This window comes from Opisthocomus hoazin, chromosome 5 (assembly GCF_030867145.1).
Source record: "Opisthocomus hoazin isolate bOpiHoa1 chromosome 5, bOpiHoa1.hap1, whole genome shotgun sequence".
Taxonomy (NCBI): Eukaryota; Metazoa; Chordata; class Aves; order Opisthocomiformes; family Opisthocomidae; genus Opisthocomus; species Opisthocomus hoazin.
In genome coordinates this window covers 31778488-31804205 of record NC_134418.1, presented here as the reverse complement: position 1 = coordinate 31804205, position 25718 = coordinate 31778488, and the positions used below count along the sequence as shown (strand labels likewise).

The window sequence follows — 25718 nt, the reverse complement described above, 5'->3', positions numbered from 1 at the left end:
TCCATTTATTGTGAGACTGTGATTAAAAGACAATGGCCGTTTCTCGTCATAAACCTCAAGTTTGTCATCTATTAAGTTAATATGCATTCTCTGCCTTTTGTAAAACAAACCTTTTCAGTCATTTAGGATCATCATTCACTTGTAAACTTGCACGTTAGGAAAATGATAGTAATTTATAGTTGTCTTCAGTTCTGGTAGCATGACTTACTGTGACAGCTAATTGATAGAAGGGGAAGCCACATTAACGCAGAAAATAATACAGATGGTCTTGAGCCCAGCCCAGTGGATAGAGATGGAGTGGGATTATTATGGAAACCCTGTCTTGGTGTAGTACTTTGAATCTCTCAGTCTTATGCTCTGTCAAGTTAATGAAAGGTCCTACTGCTTATATCTTGTCTTGATTAATTGTAGAAGCATTTGGGTATCTAGATTACGGCAAATTTTTGTTGACTGCGTTTGCTGCTGTATGGGTGTCGGCAGCATCATACAGATAGCTAGAAATAAGAGACCCGTTACATAGCCTTCATCCTTTTCATCAAGACTTTTCAGGCAGTCTGCTTTTTCAGATTTGTAGTGAATAGAAGAAACAGACTTCTTTGCATCTTCGCTGTAACCTGTGGCATAGTGTAAGGATGCCTAGGCTTGCTCTTTGTTTTTGCTGTTGTCAAAGAACAGGTTAACTAAGTCATGCTGATACCACTAAACTAACAGGGGTGCACACACCAGCTTGTTTGAAGTCAGTTTGGATATCTCCACACCACATTCCCATTTGCAGTAAAGACACGCCCTAGGAAACATGCTCTAACTATAACAATTACAAATGAAAACATGTATCTGTAATTGTTGTGTACTAAATCATGCACAGCTAAAGAGGGGGAAGTATCAGCAGAAATCCTTCTGCAAAGTCAGCAATCTTTGGAAACATCTTGAACTAGTCAGTCTTAGCTAGAAACCTCGCTTCCTGTGCTGCTGTCTCTGTGGGAAGCTCTAGCCTGGCCGCTTGTTCGGAGGAGGTAAGCTCTTCCACCTACAAGGAATGGGTCATCTCAGGTCTGAGGGGACATCAGAGTTCTACATACCACAGACTGCAATGGTGTGCACTGCTGCACTGGTATGCATGGAACTGATCTCTGGTTTATCATATTGCTCACATTCAGGGTATTCGGACAAATGTTTGTGAAAGAGGACACCAGGGACAGAGATGTGATTATGTTTTAGGTCTGCCCATCCATTTTAGGTCTTTTTCCTCAAAGCTGGTAACACAAAATTTGGGGGCTCGATCCCATGAAAGTGGCTTTAGCTTGTTTTAATATCTATGCATGAAAACAAGGCACAGAGGAGCTAAATTTACAGTGGTACTGTGTAACATAAGAAAGTAATAGGTTCATTCCCCGAAATACAGAACGTGAAATGATAATAGGGCAAAAAGGTGTTTCCTTTTGCCTTGGTTCACTTGGAAGACAATATTTTAATTCACATTTTGTGAACAAAAAGGTCATCTTATGTTTAGACAGGCTTCATCATCTACAAAGAAAAAGTGTAGCCATGCACAACTGTGTGACGAAGCAGTCCACAGAATTGAGAGCTTTAGCCAAGTAGGTGTGCATTTGCAAAAAAATGTATGTAGCAAGATACACAAACAATTGCACAACCTGAAAAGGTGGGAGTGTTCTGTTTGCGTTTGGTCCTTTGCTTACCTGAGACGTGCAGAAGCGGCTGCGCGGGATGGGATGAAAAGCTGGTCTGGCCGGTGTCCGGTGGCTGTGCAGGCCTGGGAGAGACTGGAGACGCATGCAGCAAGATTTCCCCTGAATTCTCCCTGGTCTCCAATAATTGCAGCTCAAGAGCTTCCTAAGGAAATTAAAGCTTGTATGTATTTTAGTAGCAGTGTGGGTCTCTTCCGTGAAGTTGACTTTATTGTTCTAGAGCTAACTTTTCGGCTGGAGCAGGTCCATGGCCTGCAAATGCTGCCATCGCTTCAAAATACAGCATTTTCTGATCTCTGAGGGCTACTAAGAAATAATTTAGAGATACTGTTGATGTGGTATCTTAGCTTTTTTTTTTTAACTTAAGGTTTTAATTTTGGATAATACTCCATTTTCATGCCATATTCTGATATTTGGTATTGCAATCAAAAGCGCCTAGAGTCTGTCTTAGTGCCTGGAGTAGAGGATAAGTGATTTGCTTGTCTTGTTACCAACCTGATAAATAGTCATTATTTCCAGATACCCTCACAAGGTGGTACCTGAGTGAATCGGTGTGCACTGTTGGTGGTTTGCATGAAGATAATTGTGTGTAGGTCGTCAGAAAATGAGCTAGGATCTGTTTGTCTAATGTTTGTAACCACTTCACTGAACAGTGTGACTGCGTTTATAACGTAATTCATGTGTTTTAAACTTCTCTGTCTTACAGAAAAGATAATGATACACCACCATGATCTTCCTTGCAAATCTGGAAGATTTCAAGTTCACACTGATTTTTCTTGTCCACAAATATAACGATTAAATATGTCTACTCTTTCATGAGGGACTGGCAGTAGGAGTTACGTTTGATGTAACACTTCTAATGCAGTGGTAATTAATGTTGAACTTAGTACGTAGGGAGTAGAATTTTAGGTCTATCTGCATATAAAAGCTCCCCCACCTTAAGCAGAACGTGATTTATTTTTAAACTGATGTAGCTATTTTTTTCTGGTCACCTACTGTTCTGTAAACTGGGAAATTGTTTTAGTTTAAATTGAAAAACTACGTTCAACCTAGTCGATGCACAGTGTCTAACATCTATTAACAGGTATTTAAGGCCCAAGCTGAGGAGACACTTTGTACCCTTGTCCCCACCACAGTCGAGAGCAAGAGGAGCATTCCTCGCACATTGTGCTGTTAACCTGCTGAACCTGTTAAATCTCAAAACTCTTTTGTTCCCAAGGACTACAGCCTCCCTATTCAAAGCAGCTCGCGGCTTGTCTGTTGCTCCCTCGTGTCGAAGATTTGCATTGACTGAAGGGGAGAAGGATCTCAGCATGTTTTCGTTCCGGAGATGGGTCAGGGAGCAGTTTCTCATGGATGTCAGGCAGCAGGTCCTGCGAGGTTTTTCCATTCCCCCTCCGTGTGTAATCCTCAGGTCAGAAGCATGCATTCCACGCCTGGAAATGGGTCCTTTACACAGCATTTGCTCTGACATTTCCTTGGTGCTGGAAAGGGATGCTTCATGGTGGGCTCAGGGACCAGCTTCTTGGCTGAGGGAGATGAACCTCAGAGTCCAGCTTCCCCAGATCAGTATGCTACAGAGAGATTCCCCCCCCCCCCCCCCCCCAGTTCACTCTCCACAGTTGGCACTGGGATGTCACTGGGAGCTGAATGAGGCAATTCCAAGTGCATTTGTGTTTTCTGTCCCCTAGCACAGTGATGTGTTAACAGTAAAATTTGTTCTGTTTTGTTTTTTTCTCCAAAAGTATATTCTTGTTTGGGAAGTATTGTAGGAAATGGAAAGTTTCCGCAGTTTGACCACATGGAAATAGTTTCTGGTTCCTTGTTATAGCTGGAAATGAAATCTGCCTGGATTCCTTGATCACAAGTGTCAGGGATTTGTTTCCACAGGGATGACTGGTCTTCTGTATTTACTTTAAAAAGCCAATTCACAGAGCAGTTCTTTATGTCTAGGATGAATAACATGATATAAAGACACGTATTTGTGTGCATGATTATTCCTTACATTAGAAGTTACTGTGGAAGTTTATTTAATATTCTTGTTGACCTGCGGGTCGTTGTGAGCTGATTTATACAGAAATCAGAGGAGACATCATTTTTATGAAGATAGCGGGTCAAACTGCAATTGTGTGTATGTTCTTCTGAGTGACTGTCAGAGGTTTTCAAAGATTTGAACGTCTGCGTTGTCATCTCCGTTGGCTCACTGCAGAGCTACAGCCTCCTGTATCTGTGTAAACAGGGAGGGGATTTTGCCAGTTGTCCAAAGGCTCGGTTAGCTGTGGAACCCACTGGAATACTGGAATATAAAAATGCATCAGGAAAAATGAGTTTGCATGCAAAATTTCTTCCCCTCAACAGATGCAGTCCACATGGAAAGGACTTCTGCAACTGTTTACATGTGTTTCTTTATTTGTGTAAGCATATTTATTACAGATTTTTGTTCTGGTCATGTTCTTAAAGTGCCTTCGTATAGTGAAATGGAATACTTTCTGTGGCCATTTTTATTGCAGCTGGGGGAAAATGAAATCCTTAACAATTAAGGTTTGCATTCCATTAAATAGCAAAAGACCAGCTTGCTCTTTGTGACATTATATGATCATTTATTAAATTCCTCACGAATGTAGTTCATTTACAAACATCTTCTTTACCAAAGTTTATTGAGTGTATTCCACCAAAGTGACTGGGATGCTCTTCTGAATGACTTCAAGAAAATTTTTCAGATTTTTTTCTGCATAATCTATCTGCTTTACACAGAAAATGCCTGTTTTGTCAACAATGTGAAAATACTTCCTCCAACAAAATGACTGTATTTTAAATCAGTATTGGGTTTTGGTTTGATGACTTTTTTTGTCATTTTTGTAGACTGAAAATTATTTTTTCATGTTATTAGTAAAATGAAAAATTCTGTGTATCTTGGGGGGGAAGAAATGGGCAGGAATGTCAAGTTTTCAGTCAGCCTTCAAAGAGAGAGGGGTGCAGAATGTTTATTGTAGCTTCACTAATTCAATTAGGGTAAACTTGCATGCAAATGCAATGCAAACAGCAGGATGGCAATTTACAGTGCATTTAATATATTCATCAGGCTATAGAGCTGGTTCTTCAACCCTGCTGCATTTCCATAGTGTTACAAAGTAGATGTAGTATAATGATCTGAAAGATAATCATGGGGAAAATAGCTTCATTCTTTGGTTATCTCCAGCTGCCCGGAATGATCTGTTTCAAAACTTTAAGGCCCTTATTCTCCTAAAGCATTGAGAGACCAAGAAACAATGACTGTCTATATATATTTTTATATATATATACACACTATGTTTTCAGTATTCTCCTTAGTCAAATAAATAGTTCAGACTAATTACAAATATTCTTTGTTAGGATAGTTATATAGGAGTGGTCACTGAATTCAAATTTCATACAATAATTGAATTATTGCTCAATTATTAAAAAGAAATTTCATATCTGACATAAATATCAGTAAAGATCATCTTTTGTCTTTTCTTACTTCTGGAAGCTATGACAGTTCTAATCAACTTTCAGATGAAGAATTTTACTAAGTTACCTTGAATACACAGTCATCCCCTTTTGGTTTTACTTGATGGTCTTTGATAGCCTAATCAATAAATTTTTCAAATTTGGGGGGGGGAGCTAAAAATGAAAAGTTTTAGGAAATTCAGTTATAGTCATTGCTGCTACTGACTGAAAGAATTTGGCCTAGGTTTTCTGAAAGTGATTATTACTAAAGGTGCCTTAAATACAGTGCTAATTGCTTTGAAAACATTGTCTAAAGCCACTTGGCGCATGCCTTGCGGCTTTATGAGAGGTTCTGGTGGAGTGGGTGCCCTTTCTTTTCTGTGGTACTTCTTGAGTCATGCCGCAGGATTACAGTTTTCTGCTTTCCTTTTTGTTTAAAATATTGAAGTAGAGTGACTTTGCTTTCATAAGCTGATGCCTTTAAATACCTTGGGGCCTCATCCTCATGAAAGGGGTTCATTTAAAAAGTAAACAAACTTATTTCTCTGAGTGGTCATTATATAAATTGTTTATATTTCTGTGTTTAATGTGTTTTAGGAGAGGAAAGCCAAGAAGGGAGGCTGTGTCCTCCTGCCCAGTGATTACAACCCCCCAGTATCCAATTTTGTAGACGTGTAGGTCCTACATATTATTTATATAGATCTGTTTTCAGTGTTGGCCAGCACTGTAAACATTAAAAGGGAGATAGCCTAATTTTGACAATTGGGCAATTCTGTCTGAGGTTTTATTTTCTTGTGATGCATCCATAGTCTAGGTGAAAGCTGCCTTCTACTGCATTTACATTTGGCAAAATTATCTGTCAAGAAGATACAGAACTGTATCTTTCCAGCGGGAATTAACAGACTCTTTTACTTGTCTAATGAGGACGTTAGATGCTGTGCGTTGAGCGGGTTTCATTCACTTTTTCATGTGATCTTTCCCATCACTTCAGTTTCTTGAATTGTTGTAATTGCATATGTCGCTTCATAATGAATTGTGGCAATCAATGAGCTGCCCAACTATGGTGGCAATTTTGTCATTGCTGGTCTACAAAGAAGACTTGCTTTAATGTGGGAACTAGGCCCTGCTTTTAAAAGTTAATCAATTACATTCCCTTCATTAAAGTATGCTGTGTGCTTTTCTGAACCTGTTAATTTTAATTAATACAACATCTCTGTGTTACAGCTTGTCCTTTTAGTGGTTAACACTCTGAAATTCTTGTCAAAATTGTCATTGTTCCTCTTCTTACATGAATGCTAAAATGGTTAAAGAAATGTTAATGCTTAAAGGATTCAACACTGGCAGCTGAGACATCAGTTTGCTTTTAGCAAAAATTTGTGTAAGACTTGTTTTTAATCCATGCAGCTATCCTCATAAGGCTTAATCTGATGACATTTGTAAAGCTTTGTTGTGTTGTAAAAAATCTTGTTAAACTTAGAAAATCGGGGCTTTAACAGCAAAGAGGAATTAGCTCAACCTGAAATACAGGATTTCTAGTAAATGACATGATTATATATATTAAATGAAGACATAAAGATACAGGTGTCCATTTAGTACTCTCTTTTTTAAACAACTATATACAATTTTGCTATTTTAACATAGGAATAATTAAAGGTGTGTAACTTCAGCCATTCCTTTTAAATTCAAGGATATAGGAAATGATTCCGCAGTACTTTTCTATGCGTGTGTGCACACATGAATGCACACACACCTGTGTTATGGTGCACTGAAAAGCGACAAAAGTCTGTTCGCTAAAGAAAAAAGTGTCAGAGTTACTACAGCAACTCTCCCTGGAGGCTACTACTAATACAGAATGATGTTTTGGAATACTTGTTTACTTTTTTTTTTTTTAATTAGTTAATTTTATTTGGGATGTTTCATTTTTAGCAGCTAGATTTCTGATATTTAGGCTGAACCAGTTTCTGTCTTGTAAGTTTCGTTTGTTAGCACTTGGTGCCTGAAGCATGTGTGGAAGCCGAACTCGAGAGTCTGTCTGTGCTTATGTGTCTCCAGTTAAGACTTGAGAAGCTGCTTGGGGTTTTGTTATGGTGTTTAGTAGCCCAATGAGCCTCCTCTGATCACAAAACTTACTTTTTCTAAAGCATTCTTTATTTCTCCTCTCTCCCTGACATCTCCCACAACATGTATTGATGACCTGTTTAAACTGTCAATCTTTATCCAGCAGGAATGAAGCCAGAGTCTCATCATCACAAAAGAGTTTGTAATTTGAGGCCGTCTGCTTTGACATCAGTACCTCTGTGTACTTCATCTCACTTCAAAATCTGCTCTTTTATCTATTTTGGCAAATAATTTTTTATTTTCTGTGTAGCAAGAATCTTTTACCAAAGATAACAGTTTGGCAAACTGACTTCAAAGCATGCATTAGACTTGAGGGGTTTTAATGAAGGCAGTAAATGTAAATATTCCTGGCATTTAATCAGAATACAGAAGTTTATTGTGTGAGGGCCTTGATGGGGGAGGGTTTTTGTCACAAATAAGTATTTTTGGAATATATGGCATTCTGTTCATTCTAGTTAACACTTGCTGTTACAGTGCCTTGGGGACAAATGCAGTCTTTCCAAATATTAAATTGCCTAATTATTTTTCCCGTCATTTTTCATTATACCAGCACAGATGCAGATTAACAGAATTTTTTTCTCGAGTTGTTGACGCTAAATATCTGTGAATTTGGACTGTAGTATCTTTTGAATCAATTTGGAAGCTATATAGGTTTGATTCACTGTTGCTGACTAGAGACCTGTTAATACCATACACAGCACTGCCGACTTGCATAAAGTCATTTAATGATAGTAAGTATTACAGTATACCGCTTGTGTATTTAACAGCATGGGGGAGGATTATTTTCTCAGATACACAAAGCTTTACCCTATGTTTAATGTCTTTCAGAAATCAGCTGCCCTTGAGCATTGCCACTGTACTAATCTTATCAGATTAGCCTCTAAATATTTCAGATTGTTAGGTAATGGCTCTTATTAATATTTGCAAAGTTCTTTCTACTGTAACTGAGCAGCTTTATTATAGAGGGCTCCAGGCTTTCATGGTCTCAGAAGAATAGTATTGTACGTGAGGATGTATAAGCATAAGGAGCAATCTCAGCTTTAACGGTTCTGCCTAAATTTCTGACTCTGAGCTCCTGAAATGTGAGCAGGGGGAAAGGACGCTTCCCTGCACACCGAGGAGCACTGCTCATCACCCATGGCAAGAGCCAGGTGCTGCTCTGTGGCTTGGGCATCCCTCATCTTGTGGCTCAGCAGATGATGGAGGGACCTGCGCTCCACACAGCTACCCACTCTGTTTCACCCCATACAGGGGGTACGTCTGGATGGCCTCTTCTGTGGTCCTGTGTCAGCTTTCAGCTGCCTGACTTAGACCCTGGACATTGGTCTGTTAATGTCTGGAGGCTCTAGTTGTGACTGTGTTATGCACCACTGATTTAAGGAGTTTGGTTGCTCTGCAGAGATTATTTATACCATGCATCAAAAGAGAGGAACTAGTAGTGACAGCGATGGAAGAATGTGGGGCACTGGGGTAAAGAGAATGAGGTTGCAGTGAAGATGGGTTTTTTTGAAGGAAGCAGATGTTTGATCAGTGCAAAGAGCAGCACTCCTAAGCAGCGGTTTGCAAGCTTTTGCATCCACAGCTCTGCTCCCATATGCACTTTTGTGGAGATCATATTATCTTGGGATGTAGACTGAAAGTTACAGGATGAATTTTGACTTTGGTCTCCCTTCTTGGCACTGCTGTAATGAGTTGTGTGCTGGCATCCATGTGAGTTTCTGATGCAGTTCTAGCAGTAGCTTTATTTTCCTTCCCTCATCGCCTTGGTGTATTTAGTAGAACAGGAAAGATGACAAAGGGTGACTTGGTAGGAAGATCTGAGTCCTAACAGTGCTGAGCCACTGCAGATCTTCCACTTCTCAGCCAAGCAGTTTTGCTGAGCATGAGGCATTCTTTGTCAGACAAGAGAGAGCAGAAAATGCTTATAGACAAGTGTTTGGAAATAGAAAATTGAGTGGTTCAAATATTACCAAAACCCCGTATCTGGTTATACCTTTTCAGTAACTGAGGGTTTTTTCAGTTTTTGTTTTACCTCTTTATTTTTAAATGCAACAGCTTATCCCATATCTAGTGGCAGGCAGATAGCAATTCATAGAATACCCAAGATTAAATTAAGTCATTCCGTTAAGTAATGAAGTTCATTTTTTTAATTTTTTTTTCTAATAAGAGTGATCTGCATAAATACTTTGATACACTTTTGGAAGTGAACATGGAGGGAAGGCACATCTGTCCCTTTTTCACTCTCCCTGCAGGAAGGCAAGAACTTGAAGGAATAATTTGCATATTTCAGAAAATACAACATATGTATGCTTTTGTGACTTTCAGACCCATTTTAAACCTGTGCTACTGATGAATGATCCCTATAACTTCCAAAGAGTACACTAATTCAAGACATCTGGCTTCTCAGAGTTACAGAATCAATGCTTCTGGGAGTCCATAGATCTTAATCTTTAGCACCAAAGGGAAAATGAGTGTCTTTAACTACATTACCATTAAATACGTTATCCCTTTCCATGGTCTATTAATAAACGCGATCAGTGGGATTGCATGGAAAGAGTCTTCCCTAATGAGCAGCGCTTTGGCAGTTTTGACACCTCCATGCAGGGTTGTGCAGCTGCTGTACTGATCCATGGACCATACCTTCTGTTGGAAGCTCAGTCTTCTCAAGTATTTTGTCTTTGTAATGTCAACTAATTCAGATACCAAATTTATCAAAAATATCACTTCAGCAGTTTCACAAAAATTAATATTTCAGGCAATAGTTTTAGATACGATTAGGTCTCTTTATGCTGAACAGTTTTTATCTGACTTCTTCTACTGTTTGATTCATCTCCTTAACTGGAAGAATTTTATTTTCATTGAAAGTATATGGAATACTATTATTTTGATTTTTTTTTTTCTTTAAAGGCAGAAATTCAGAAAAGAGATAATAAGGTTGCTTGGTCATTATATCCAGCTGTTTTCTATAGCATAGCCACAAAATATTGTAGTTCAACACAAATAAAGGAGATCATTTTACTTTCCAATCTGATTGGAGCTTGCCCACACTAATGGCTAAATACAAAGCTAATAAAGCTAATAGGAGTTCTCCCTTAAATTATTATAATGATTATTGCAGAGTGGTGATTGGAAGGTATTTTGGATGAAAATCAGTGCTGAGACCAAAGGGATATTCCTGATCTTTTGCGGGCTTGTAGTATTTTTCCAAAAGAAAAAGCTGTGTGCTCCCTGGGTTCCTGTCAGGCATTTCAAGTGGTTTGCTCAAGGGCAACAACTTTGTTGTCAAAGGTTGTTAAACACCTGCTCTGTAACCCACTGGAGGAGAATGGCCATAGTGCTACAGCAGGCAGGAGGGGAAAAATAGTTAATCTTGTGTCCTTTCCACCATGTAATGTGTTTGTTCATGACAGCAGTCGTGAAACAACTCCATAATGATTAGCTCTAACTGTAATCTTTTCAAAAAAGATAAATGGAACTGTTTCTGCTCATGAATGCTTTTTGTGTCTCAGGAGGGAAAGGAATTGCAGTGTGGGTTACTGATAGGGGTTCTTATTTTGGGTGAATAATCTTTGTAATTGCTGCCTTTTGGTTTGTCATGCCTGAATCCTGCCTGGTACATGTGCATAAAGAACTATACATGCTGGAAATTAATACACGAATACCTTTTGTAGTGAATCACCTCTTAAACTTTGTGAGTAGCTTCTCAAATTGTCATCACAACATCCCTTGTCTTTCCCAGTGAAAAGCTGAGCTGCAGGCGGAATGCAATAACAAAGTCAGGGCCATGCTGGACTTGCCTGTGTGCTGTTGTGCATGCTTTACTCCAGATTGTCTGGCTGTCTTGTCTGCGCCACAGATTCTTCTCCTTCGCCCATGCTTATTGGGGATTTTCACCTAGCAGATTTAGCTTCATAAAACTGTATCTGAACTGACGGAAGAAGTCAACATGAGCACTTTGCCAAAAGGCAGTTTTGATCTTCCCTGGCTGCCTCAGCCTATTTTCCTTTTCAGAGGCAGTCAGGGACATGTGATCCTGATTCAGGGAAGGATTTGTCCTGTCTCACTTCTATTAATCAGACCTTTGGGAGGAAATAAAAAGAATGAATGTGATCCTTGAAGAAGATATCCCCATGGACATGTCAGACTATAGTTTGGCTAGTAAGGAAATAGCCTCGCCAGGCTGAGAAAACCACTGTCCATCATCTCACATCACAATCCTTTTCTAGTCAGAAGGGAGTTATAGTTCTGCGGTGACACTGAACAAAGAAGCCCTCTTCTAGAAAAGCATGTGACAGACCAAGAGCACCTCCTGTTTCAGGCAGGTCACAAAGCTCTGGAATCCCCTTCACATGGTGCTGTGCTGGTCTGCTTCATAACAGGGGTCTGACAGATGCCTCCATCCAACATAAAACTTTTACTCTTGGCTCTAGTTTTGATGTGTGGTGGTGTGCAAAGTATTTATCTTCTCTGACATAGCAGGAATAAGCTACTGTTCTGTACGGAGCTGCTGATATCTATATGTAATACCTGTAGTAGTGTGTCTATTTCAGTCTTTATAGATATGAAGTATTTATCGCAGTCTTAAATATAGATATTCCTACCAGTACCAGATAGATATGATTATTAAAAAAAAAAAAAAAAAAGAGAGAGAAAGGGGTTTTGTACTGCCTTGAACCAAAGCCAATGAATTGCAGCTTATTCATCTTCTATGACTTTGTCACTTCAGGGTCACAGTTTTCAAACTGTGCCTTAGTGACTGTAGGTTGGTGTTGACTTCATTCTTACCTAGGAGATGATTTTCTTGTAAATGTATGTAAGAAAGACATTCCGTGTTTAAAAAAAAATACAGTGGTAATTAAAGAATACAGTCCTTTGCTTCAGCTGGTTGCTAGCAAATCCACACTGGAGCATTAGGAGGAATGAACCATGAAAACTGAGTAAGTATGCATAGAATATAGGCTGGTGACTGTTTTGTAGCCACAAGCTCAAGCCAAGACTGTCTGGTTTTAATAGCAAGGTAATATTTTTAAAGGTGGATTTAATTTCTGAATTTTAAGATCTAATACTTTGTTTCAATTCTCTAAAGATGTTTCAAAAATCTGGGTTGTTTTAACATGCTTCAGAGCTCTGAAAGCAGTTGGCAGCGAATACTCTGCCTCACCAGAAGTATTTGGTAGTTCTAAATATCTGCATGGGATACAGGAAATCTAATATGAAGGCTTCTGCCTGTGTGAATATAATGCTGTTAGCGAGCAGCGAGGAGAGGAATGCTGCTTTGAATTCAGAAAAGGTGTTCACAGAAAAACCATGCTTAGAGTTCTTACGAATCTATTTCAGGAACAGGCAGTTTCTGTCAAAAGGTATAATTTGCTATGTATTAAATCTTAAAAAGTTTTAAACTTTTTTGGAGAGGCATATGCAAAACATAATAGCTGCACTCCAAAATTCACTATTTTAGGGTTATGTTGCATCTCTGTAATACACCTAAGGGTCTGTACTAAATCCCGCTGCTAATTTCTGAGCGCTCACTCGTGAGTAGTATCTTTGATGCTGGTAGTATACTCAAAAGCCAGATGTTTCAGGAGTCTGTGTTCTGAGCTAGAAATTTCAGGATACTGTTCTAGGCTAGTGCTCGGTGTCTCATCTCAGATTTTGTTTCCTTTAAAAAACAGACATTTGGGGTTATTGAAATCTCAACTCAAAAATGCATCCAGAAAGAAAGTTTATTTTGGTTTGTTGAAGTGGCTTTTTTGTTTTGTTTTGTGTTGGGGTTTGTTTTTATTTTTCTTTTAAAAGACATGAATAACTGAAGACATGAATAAATAACGTGTCTTGAATTCCCTGCAAGACATTGAAAATGCACTAGTACAAAGATCTGGAAGATTCATATTTCTTGCTGTTGCTACACTGTTACTATTTGATTAATTGTTCTTACACTGTCGGTGTGTTCTAGTTTTTTAATCAGTTAAATTTTATACTGTCTGATATTTACATTATTTGATTCCGATATCCTAAACTGCATTTCCCCTAATGTCTATAAATAGGGTATGTTTTACCACAGCAGCAATGTACTACCTTGGTCTTCTATGCTCAAGGCTTGCCCTTCATAAAAACTTAGACAAACCTAGTACATAGAACCAGCCAAAACCACAAATTCTGATTTAGTCCTACTTGGCTCTTCTGAATCATCACGAGCTCTGAGCAGTGAGTCAGCCAAGAGCTGGGTTTCTCTTCAGTATTGTGTAAACACAAGATGTTTCCCATGTATTTTATGAAAAAGGATTTGTACATAAAGCTACTATGTGGGGAAATTTGAAAATCGTTTTCTTTTACACTTTCTTCATCAGCTTACTTTTGAACATGAAGCAGTTTTAGGGTACCCCGATTTTTTTATTTGGTTCTATAATGATTTGGATCAAACTACTGACAAAGCTTCATGTATTGTGGGAAAATTAGCTTTGGAAATTGCTATTTCATTTAAAGTAATTAAGAAAAGCCTCAAGACTTGATTCATAGTTCTACCATGATGTGATTTGAATTCTTAAAACGCAAAATGAAGCTCTGCAGCTGCCTAGTGCATTCTCAGGGAAAACTTCAGATATGGATGCACAGATGTGTGTAAACATGACATGGGGTTTTAATCATTGGGATGCTGTAAGTTTGTCAGCTGTGACAAGCACTGGAAAGGCTAATGACTATTTTCTAGACATCACATCCTTTTACTTTCTGGCAGATCCTCTTATGCGCCTTGCATCTTCCCAGAAATGGCTCCTCACGGTGATTTAATGAGAGGCAGTTACCTTGCCGAGCTGTCACACCCCCGCGCGCTCGTTCCTTTTCTCTTCCTGCCCATCCTGGCTGTCTGTAGGTCTGGCTGAGCACCCGCAGCTGGGTGCTGGGTAGTCCCAGGCCCTTGCCTTTAGTCTTTCAGCCGTAGTGTTGGCCGCCACTGTGGAAATTCAGCATAGATTGGCAGGCATCAATCTGCCAGTGGATTTATCTCTTCACGACTATTCACCATTCATGTGGTTGAAGTGGATGACAGGAAAGAAGATTAGAGGGAAATACATATATGAAATATAAATATGAGGAGGAATATAGCTTATTCCCTTTCTGACCCCATTGAGAAGCGTCAGTTAAGTGAAGAAGCTAATGATGGAGCTGGTAGCTGTTTGATTTTTTTTTTCCTTCTTTGGTTAGAGAAAGGAAAGCTTTCCTTACCCGAAGTCTGCCAGCCGTTCAGCCAGAGCTTTCTTTTTTCTCAGACTGATGCAGTTTGTAGTTCTAAAGGCTTTAGCTCCCTCGTGGTTTCTCATCCGTATTCCTATTAACAAGTTTCCAACCAGCATACCCTTTACCACTGCAGCACATCAGATGCATAGTGAGAGAATTCCTTTTTCATTCACTTCGCTTCTCTGAGCAGCTTCACATGTGTCTAGTTTTGGAGTTTGAGAGGGTTATTTATTTTAGCTATCAGCTTTCATAAATGAATGTAAAACTTTTTAAAATGAAGGCCAGCGTTTAATACCATGCTTTCAATGGAGCCAGTTAAACCTGTAAGTTTGCCATTCTCAAAATTTCTTCTCTTCCTATGCTGATCTTTTTTTGGCCTCCCATGCACAGACATTCCACCATGAAAATACACTGCAGAATGGTACAAGGTCTGAATGAGGGCAAGGAGTCAGTATTTTATGGATTCTGTCTTGCAGAGATACTGGTATACCCATAAGATTCTTTCTTTTCTTCGTGGTTGTGTTCTTATTTTGCTTAAGGAGTCTTAATAAGGAATGTGTGCTTGAATTGTTGTTCTGGAAGACTATTCTCAATGGTGTGGTATGGATTTGGTTATTAGCTAGTTGTCATTTGATAGGGAGGGGATGAGCAGTTTGGTTTGGAGGTTTTTTGGGTTTTAAGGGAATACAAGTGAGTCACACACAACTTTCATTTTTTCCTCTATAAGCGTATATTATGATATAATGATGTTTCCAGTGAACAGAAAGGTGGCTTCAAAGGGAGAAATACTGTATTTTTATACTGCTGCAGCTGACTGTTACAGTGAAATTAGTCACTGTCTCAGTAGTTAACTTGTTTAAATGTTTGACTGTTTTATCTCAACAAAAATTGAAGGCATTTACTTAAAAGTTAGAATAAGGAGAAGGTGAGACTAGAAAAGGCAAATTAGGGACTGCAGACAGTGATTTTATTTTTAATTTAATGATTAGTCAAAAAAGAATCTTGAATTACTGAGTGTGCACTTTTGCTCTCCATTTATTTTAGTATAGTCGAATGCTTTTAATTTGCAATGATGCTTTCTCTTTCAAAATCAGCATCTATTGTCTTGATTATGGAATTTGTTAACATAGCCCTTAAAGTTTGTTATTCTGCTGAAATCTGTGATTAATTCAGGATTTCTTTTTCCCCATCTTGTTTTGTTTACAACTTTTAAGATGTAATGCTGCTGAGAAAATAGTTGTATGTCATTAAGAATACTGTTTCAGATAATAAAACTCCAGTGACTGGAGACTCCTGCACATGCTATTTAAAAGATTGACGGGAGGTTCTGCCTAGGAAAAAGGGAGCTTTTACTCCCTTTATAATACAATATATTAAGTGGAAGTCTGACTGCTTTTAGTACTTTTTCAGTCACGATTCAGCACGAAGGGCAAAGGCAAGGTGCATTGTGTATTTATGTGCCCATACACGCGGGAGGTGGTAGGAAATGAGTGCAGCGTTCTTCTGTGGCAAAGCAAAAGCAGAGCTGATTTAAAAATAACTGTACAATGAGCTGCACATACAGTCTTTTGGTTTCTTTGTTTATCTCACCTTATGAAAAAGACAGTCCTGAGGGTGGAGAATTTAAAAAAAACGCAGATGAGAACACACACAGATGCAATACCAGCTCTACAGTAGAATCAAAATCCTCCCTTCTCCCATAAAATCAAAGACAGACATTGAAGACATGAAAAAGATGACTGGTGTTAATCTTTTTTTTTTTCCCCCTTTCAATAGTGCGGCTTCATGACAGCATATCAGAAGAAGGATTCCATTACTTAGTCTTTGACTTGTAAGTATGTGTTTTGCATGTTTAGCATGTTGGGGATGTGGTATTCAAACTTTCAGAGGTAGATACAAGCTCACATGATAAATGCCTGGTTCTGCTGCAATGAGTTGAACAAACAGATGTAAACAGAGCTGGAAGGACGGTAACATATTTGGTCATTTGCATGTGCAAGAACTGATTTGTAAGTGTCACTGTAAGAATTCCATATTAAAAACTTAGGGCCACTGTTGAAGTGGATTTTAATATAAAATGTAAGTATGTAAGTAAAAGTTGCATGATGTGTGCCAAAGCTGAGCAAACATACGACTCAGATCTGCTGCAAGCCAGTTGACTGTAAAGGAATCATAAAAAAACAGGTGGAAGACAGTTTCTTTACATAAAATCTCCACTGCTGGATTGAAAGATAAGCCTGAGTTTCCTACAGGGAAAGACTCTTTCAGTATTTTGTTCCTTACTCATATCTCACTGATACATAGAATGTTTCATTTTGACACCATTCAGAATGTAAAATGCCAACCATGTAGAAAGGAAGTTTCCTACTTATTTCCCATTTTGCTTCAGGAATTTGAGTCCTGTGAGCTGTTCATGTAGAGACTGTGCGTATGTGGAGCTTGTTTCTTCTAGATAAAGCTGTTCAGTGGAAGAAGAGGTGGTGACAACATGAACTACAAGTCTCAAGACCCTTACCTTAAAAAGAGATATTTGATGTTCTTCCCTGGGATGGGCAAACTTTTCCACTCACTTGAGAGTTACTGCTTTTGGTTCTGGGTATGCACAAACATGAATGGTTAGGAATTGTCTCGCAAAACTGACTTCTTTTGGTAAAATTATCTATTTCAACTGCAGATTTTTTTCTAGGGAGGTGTATGATTTTGACAAACAACATACCCACTCACCTAACTGCCCCCAGGACCACAGCATGGCTTTGCTGGTTAAAATGAGAATACATTATTTCCCCTGAAATGTGAAATAGTTCTTTTTCTAAGCATACAAACTGAAATATTTGCATTCAGTGTAAGTTAGAACCTGGATCTTCCACAATCAGTTGTGTGCTTTCATGTTCAGGTTACATTTTGGTTTACTTTCTTAGTTTTTTTTAAAGAAATCTTCTTCAAGACTAGATTTGAGACTAGCAATACAAAAATATTAAATAGTCTTTCTGCAGTGAAGGCACTCAGGGTTCAGTACTCAAATCCTAACTGGGCTCAACAGGAATTTATATCTGATTTCCAGGTAAGTGCTCTGACTGCTGGCTTGGAAATGGCTCTAGGGCACAATGTGCATGCTTGTTCTCTGACAAGCACTGGGTTTTGTTTCACTGCCCTTTTTTTTTTTTTTTTTTAAAGGGCTACAAAGGAAATCTTTCTGTGTGGATTTGGAAAGATCTTCGTAATCCTGAACATTTCCAAGAAGTGCATGCAGAATTCTTAGTTCTAGGGACAATATCCCTTTCATAAACTGGTGGCATTTTTATTTTTTTGTTGTACTACTGTACTGTTAGAAACTATGGCCTACTGTAATTGCAGTTAGTCCACTTCTGCCTTAAACCAAATACATAATGCCAGCCTTATCTCATGAGATAATGATTGCAATGTGAGCTAGAAGGCATGTGAACAACTTCAGAGTTGTAGCTAACAGTATCTATATCTCAATAGTAATGGAACAAATAGAAGCCTGTATTCTGTAATAAAAATTAATACCTAACCCAAAGATACTGTCTTGGCAGAAAACTAGATTCTGCGGGAAGCACTCTGCACTGGCTGGAACTTCCTCTGTTTCCCCGTCAGTCCTGTTCAGGACAAACATAGGAACAGTCTCAAACGTATACCGTTCCATCTAGAACAGCCCGCATGGTTTTGGTTTTCATCTTCTTCAAAGAAAGAGGGCTTCAACATACATATACAGCTTTTTATGTCTTGAACATGTGGTTTGCTTTTTTTGTCTAAGTGGTAGAGGTAGTGAATGTACTGAGTGATAGTTGTCTTTGGAAAAGCAGCGTGTTGCATTCGTGAAGAATTTTTGCCTAATTGGTAAGAATGACCACAGTTCATTCAAACTAAGAAATGATTGCTTTAATGCTCACTAATACTACTTCATCTTTTACTGCAGTTACAAATATGTAGGTTAGTGGCTTGTTAAAAGTACATAAAAGAGCTGCCACAAAAAAAAGCTACCATATGGACTTTTTTAATATGAAGGTCAAGTACATGCTTTTATTTATTTATTTAACTTTTATTCAACGGGAGCCTCACTGTGGTGTAACACTGTCACTCCACCCACTCATACCATCATGTTGTTATCTTAATGATTTCTTTCAGACTGTGTGGGATTCTTTCAGACTGCATCCCACATAAAGTGAAGAGGAAGAGTGCTTTTTCTGTGAACAGAAAAAATCCAATCATTGTCACACTCTATTTTGAATTTCTAATAATCTCTTTTGAATTAATGTCATAGAGATGTCTGCAGTCTGAAGGAGAAGCCTGTTGCTTCACTTGTATACCTCAGTGATAGCTGTGCTTTTATCTGGAGAAGAAACAGTGATTAATGTACTCTGTTACAGGCGTGCATTTGGGTGAAGAGTTCTAGTGTCAAAATGGGAAGGTGGAAGTCTTCTAAAATCCATGTGGAAACTGGACATTGAACAATGAAAGATGCACTTTGTGCTAAAATGCGGTATTGGGGTGTTCCTGTAAGAAGCCCTGCATAGGAGAGAAACAGATGCAGTGAAGTATTGACATATCATATATGTATAAAAAAACCAAAATTTATCTTCGGTTGCTCACTCCTCATCTCTGAAATACATACATGGCAGTGTCATTCTGGAATACGGTAGTTGTTTTGCACTTGACTAGGCAAGTTAGTGATTTTCAAAGTCTCGTTGCTGTTGCTGCCGAGGAACAGAGGCATCTTACTGGCCTACCAATTCAGCTCCTACGTATTTTAGAAAATTAACTAAGATAGCCTTCTGTGATACTTCTCCCAAGCAAAGGACTTCCCTCTGTTATGTTTCTCTCGCTAGATACAGTGATTTGTGGATTAATGAAATGTGCATTGTAAGATTAGTAATGGACTTCATGAAGTTTCGTACTCCTCTTTTCTTATTGGTTAAGGCAACTGCAGTTAGGATTTGCGTCTCTCTATCAGCCCGTTGCAGTTGCTAAGCACGAATGAGATCGTCTTCAGCATTAATGATGTTAGATGAGTTCAAATCCAATCAATTCTGCCAGTATTAATTGCTGTATCTGAATGGAAACAGCTGTAGCACTTGAAGACTCTCTTGTGCAAGTCAATGAGATCCTCTTTTTTCAGTGTCTCCCATTTTAACATACTTGATGAGATGCAACAATTGGTAGATTTAAAATCCTGGTGTTGCTGCTGAATTCCAAGTAGAGGGACTGTACTGTGTAGAAGAAACAAAAATACCAAAAAAAAGGCCTAACTGCAGAACAATCTTTGCCTAGGGTAAGTGCCTGAATCTATCTTTTTCGGAAGTAGAAAGGTCACAGAAAAATGTAAAAAAAGTATATGGCCACTGTAATTTTGTAAGGCTGCTTCCTCACACCTTCATTATGAAAGCAATTTAAGAAATAAGAAATGTAAGCTAGGAGGAAACAACGCCAGTGTGATCAACAGCAGAGGCTTTTTTAGATAGCTTTGCTAGTTTGGGAGTTCCTTTTAAATATGTTCTTAATAAATTTTCCTAACCAATTGAATGTGGTACGTGGAGTTTTGTATGTGTTGTTACGAATGTTTGCAGTAAAAAAAAATGTAGCATTTAACACTGTAAATGCAGTAATTTGTTTTAGTAGAAAATCGATTGAATGAAGCAGTTAAAAACTGCTTCTTAGTGTAGCTCTCCCGAGAGATAAATAGAAATAGCACCCTTTGTATGTGGAATCCTTCTGCTTTCCCCTCCCTCTGCAGTTTTCTGAAAGACACACCTGGTGCAGAGGGCCTTGGTGTTTCTACATGCTGCTTGTACTTCATTTAAACAAACCCATGTGCTTTGTTTGTTGCCATTTTAGTATGCTCCTCAGAAAATTAATAAAGAACAATAACAATATGTGAGAACCAGTGGCTTTTACTTTGTACCCTGAAGGTTACTAGAGCTCATATCATGAATGTGCTGTCGTGAAATAGGACCTCACTGAAGTCAACAACATATCTGTACCAGAAATGCATTGAGATCTTGTTTTGGTTTCGGCAGCCGCCGGCAACAAAAGCGCCACGCGGCCGCCCCTCCCCCCGCCGGCGTGCGGAGGAGAATGGAAAGAAAGAGGCAGAAACTGGTGGGTCGGGATAAGGGCAGTTTAACAGAACAGCAAACAGAGGGAAAACAGGAACAACAACGATACAAATAAGGAGAAAACACAACCACGAACCGTACAACAGCCGCTCTCCCGAAACCGGACCGGCGCTGCGCCCGCCCAAGCCGCGAGTGCGTTCCCGCGCCGCTCCCCCCCACCGGAACCCAGCGTGACATCACACGGTATGGAATACCAGGCTCTGTTTGGCCAGGTGGGGTCAGCCCCCACCCCCCGGCTGTGCCCCTTCCTGGAGTCTGGTGAAAATTAACCCTGTCCTGGCCAAACCCAGGACAGATCCATTTACTTCCCCTTCTAATCTTGTGGGGAGAAAGTAGGTTGGCAGCTGTTCATGGAGCTTTATCGTGAAGGACCATAGTTGTTTGTGGGTTTTTTTTTAGTTTTTACCCTCTTTTTTACAGTGTTCATGTACATTGTGTGTAGCCTTCCTTGGATATATTTTTAGATCTAGCTATGCTGGTAGTTGCTTTCTAGTTTAAGTATACAGACTAGAATCCATATATGATTCCTACCCCACTCAAATGGTACGATGTATCAGGTTTTCATTATTTCAGCCTAGGGGAAAAAACCCAAATGGTTAGCAGAAGCAGCAGTGAAACTATAGGTGAGCCCTCCATTTTAATTTCCTTCTGTAATTTGATTTCAGAGATCAGCCTAAGTATTTCTGTTCATCAGCAAAACTTCCAAGAGTTCTGGTTTCAGCACAGCTCTCCATGTCAGGCAATTCAGTGCTCTTACTGGTAACAGAGGATAGCACAGAGCCGTGCATTCTCCGAAGAGTACATCACACTTTTGTTTCAGGTCATGGCGTTCGCCAGGCAAGGAGAACCTCATAACTAAGGATCTCTTCTGTGTGTGTAGTTTGTATTCATGACAGATATCTTGGGTCCTTCACTAGCCATCATGTTTCGTAATTTAAGATACAGGGGGACAAAATCCACCTAACAAAATGACATCTAATAACAAGTAGAACGCTTTGTAGACACTTTGGTATTAAACAGTATGGAGTATAAAAAGAAGTTTATAGGTAACTGTTCTGTTCTTTACTTTTAAAATCAGTGAGTAACATAGGTTGGTATGGTAAGGATCCCTAGAGGTCATCTGGTCTAACCCCTTCTCAGTCAAGGTCCAGTTGAATCAGGTTGCTCAGGGATTTGTCAAGCTTGGAAGCATCTTCAAGGATGGAAATTGCACAACCTCTTGGAGCAACAAGTGCATAGTAAATAACTATAATAACAATAAAGAAAAAAAATCGGTTTGGGCATTTCTGGTGTTTCAGCTTGTCTGTTGCTTTTCATGCTGTCTCTGTGTATCCACCCATTAGAGAGTTGTAGACAGCAAAGAGATCTCCCCTGAGCCTTCCCGTCTTAACGGTGACCAAATCCAGTTATCTCAGCCTCTCCACGTGCCTCCAACGCTAACTGTCTCAGTGGCCCTCCATTAGATACAGTTCATCATGTCAATGTCGTTCATGTACTGGGAAGCCCAAAAGGGGACACAGTACTCCAGGTGCGATCTCACGAGTGCCAGGCGCAAGGGAAGAATCGTTTCCTTCAACCTGCTGGCTGTCCTGTGTCGTGGTGCAGTTGACCTTTTTCGCTGCAAGGGCGCATTGCTCCTGTGTGCTCAGTGAGCAACGGCCACTAACACAGCTATAATGATTTTCTTGGAGTCAGAGAAAATCTCAGCAGATGCAGATAAGTTCTGGCCTCTCTTAGTCCCCTTATGACCATTTAGCTGCCTTCTGAGAATTATTCCTATTGTATACTTTGGAGTGACAGAGCATGGGAATTGCTGACTACTTGTTTGGTTGTCAGTGAAACTCACCTTTTTTGTTCTTGCTTTTATTTTTTCATCATTTAACAATGATTACGAATGCCAAGCAAATGTTTAGTGTCAGCAAATGAGAATGCATATCCCCTTCTTTTCTCCATGCTTGTGAACAAGCATCAGCTTGGTGTTCTGCCACTGAAGCGCACTTTGATGACAAAAGCATTTTTTTTTCTTTTTCTGGCTTGGATCAAAAATAAGCGTTTTAGGGAAGAATAAGATCAAAGGATGCTTTGTTTTTTCGTTGATCGCAAAGTGAGAATTATTCCTCTTTACCAGAACTGTGGTAGACTAATATATATGCAAAAAGGAGGTATCAAAGACTGTCAAAATAAGCATCAATCAAACATTTTGTGTTACAGCAACCAAAGCCAGTTTCTGGAAGGTAGAAGACGAAAAAGAAAGAGAATACAAATTAGGCAACCAGCTACTTTATCTCCTCCAGGTTTTATTGCAGACTTTTGTACAAAATAGCATTCTGTTACCTGAAAGTGATGACTTTGCAAAGTCAGTAAGGTATAAACTCGGAAAAAAGATGATGTAATCCAAATGTAAATGGAAACATGAAAATTAAGTTCTTTAACTGGCCTTCTTAAAGAAAGGAGCTATGCTGCTGGCTGAGCAGGTAATTTCTGTCATCATCTAATGTGACTGAATAACTGGGATCTACAACGAACTGTTAGTACAACAATTTGCAAATTAATGTTATGGTTCACATTTAATTTTTTAATCCTATTAAACTTACTTGTATTCAATAATAATTGTATTCATTGTAGTGTAGATTTTTAAGGATCTTAATCTTTAAGCATCTTGTAGCCCACTAGATTTTACTTTTGGGAATTTATTGAGACTATAATGTGCTATGTGAAAATTCACTACATTCATAAACAGTAATGAAATACAAACATTGATCTCCCATCTAGAAATTATTTGTGCTGGTGTATCAGTAGGGTCAAGGTTTTGGAAAGCAAGAATCGGACTAACTCGTGCATCCTGTCTGTCAAGGCTGTGTTTGGGAGCTCTGGTTAGGCTGTGCACTTGGGCACTCCACACTGTGTGCGTCTTCAAGGCTTGCATCTGTTTTCAGCCATTCAGTACAGCACCTGAATATGTGAGGATTTGCATTTAGCAGTGACGTATGCCAGTGTATTCCATAAGAGAGAAACGTTAAGAGTATAGTACAGGAAGGGTCTTCCTGTTTCTTTGAGTCCGCTCTTGTTGACACAGGCAGCCAAGTTACAATTTTATTTAAAAGCTCATCAATCTTCATCTTAAAAATACATCACCTGTCTCAGTTACTTTACCAAAAACTGTTTAATTACACCAGTTTTATGATTGTTAGAAAAATTCTCCTGGTTTTAGCCTTATATTTATTCACAGGTATTGTATGTTTATTTATTACTGTATCAATATTGTCCCTTACACCTCTCCTCTATGGAGAGCATGGTTTATGCTCTTTGTCTTCAGTATGTATTTTCATCCCTCTTAAACTTTGTTTTGCCAAACTAAACTGACTTTGCTCCTCTGAGAGGATACAATGAGTAAGTGAATGGATAGCCTAGTAGCAGTTTTTTGTTCATACTGCTGTTTCAGTTCTCTTTTCTGAATGCGAGTGACCAGAACTGTGAATGATATGAGGAGGGATTTTACTGCCGTGTGTAAGGACATTGCTGTCACCTAAGGACATTGCTGTAACCCTATTTCAAATGCATGCCAAGACTGTGGGAGCATCCTGCTGGTGACTTATTCTGGGCTGTCGTCCTTCGGTTATAACAACATGGTTTTATTTCATTTTAACCACTTCCTACTATTAAACCACTGGTTGTACAATGAAATCCCAAGTATGCAACCATGCACAGTTGCGTCTGTTACTGGTCCTCTGGATCATACAGTTCTTCCATTGTACTATTAATGCCTCTTTAATTATTTTAAGTGGCACTTTCGCTAAACTATTCCTACTTACTTGACAAAGATAACTGAGAATTTTCTAGGAAAAAAATCTGCCATTGAACTGATTAAAGTACTCTGCTTCTACTGATACTCTCCTTCCAACTCAGTAATGCTCTTTCTAGTAAAAGCACAAAAAGCAAGCCACTCTGGCACGTGGGTATACTTCTGTTGTGTTTTGGCCTACATGTAAAGACCCTTTTCCCTTTTTAGCATTACTGTACTCTTATGTCTGTCTTGCGTTGCAGTTCTCAATTCATCCTGAACTGTTCTGAACTTCAGCCACAATTTTCCTTGCTGGTCAGTTCCCCTTATTCTTGTAGTTTTACTACGCTTACTCTTGACATCCTTAACTGATGTACGGCATCTTGCCCACTAAGCTGCTGCTCTTTGCTTTTATTTTCCAGTTACGATTGCGCTTCCACCACAGCCTTTTTATTCATGTAATGGTATGGATGGACAAACCGTCCGCTTTAGTTTGTTCACCTTGCTGGTCAAGACCTCTTGCATTTCTGTACAAATATTTCAGTTACTCCTCTCTGACTTCTCCCTGTCAAGTGAATTTAAGATACATGTTTTCACTTCTGAAATCTCCTTTCCCATCTTGCTTTTTCTAACAGAGTCACTGGAGGTGAATTGTTTGAAGATATAGTTGCAAGGGAATATTATAGTGAAGCAGATGCCAGGTAAGTAATTTGTTTTTCTAATGTAGCCTTTAATAAATCTAGGATAGTTACTTAAATATCTCATGGTGTTTGGCATCGGTTTCACTAGCACAGTCTGTGAGACTCTAGGATTTCTCCTAGAGTTATCTTAGACTTGGAAGGGCACAGTTTGGCGTTTTGAGCTCACGACTGTGTGGTGGTGAACTCATATGAAGTCCTGTTGCCTGCTGATCTGAAACAGCTGCAACTGGATCTCAGTTTGTTAAAATCCTTGTAAACTTGTGAAGTCGTTAAAATCTTACCCACTTTTCTGCTCTGCAAACTGGACATTCTGGCTGTCTCATCTAGGGATTCTTACATTTGCTGATCAAAGTCTGAAATATATGTTGGTCTTGAAAGAATTTTACATTAAATACCATTTTTGTTCTCAGTCCAGAAGTACTAATTTCCTTTTCATATTTAAACATTTTTGTTGTGTTTCATCAATAAGCAATTATACTTTGCATCTCATAGTCTGAGCTCAAATTTGAAATCTCTAGCAATTTTCTGCAAGTGCTTGTTGAAAAACTTGCAGAATAAGTTGACGATTATCATAATT

General features: G+C 39.0%; 1 protein-coding gene across 12 annotated transcripts in view; it reads left to right on the top strand.

Annotated features, from left to right (window-relative positions):
- The window catches only part of CAMK2D (calcium/calmodulin dependent protein kinase II delta), a 170175-nt gene that overhangs the window by 82850 nt on the left and 61607 nt on the right, over positions 1-25718 (top strand). For all 12 annotated transcript variants that reach the window (XR_012763991.1, XM_075420876.1, XM_075420886.1 and 9 more), the window contains 2 exons: positions 16302-16356; positions 25076-25141. Coding sequence is in view for 11 of the 12 variants with exons in the window: in XM_075420876.1 (XP_075276991.1) it covers positions 16302-16356; positions 25076-25141 (121 nt within the window). In the remaining variant the exon portion in view is untranslated. The remainder of the gene's footprint in view (positions 1-16301; positions 16357-25075; positions 25142-25718) is intronic.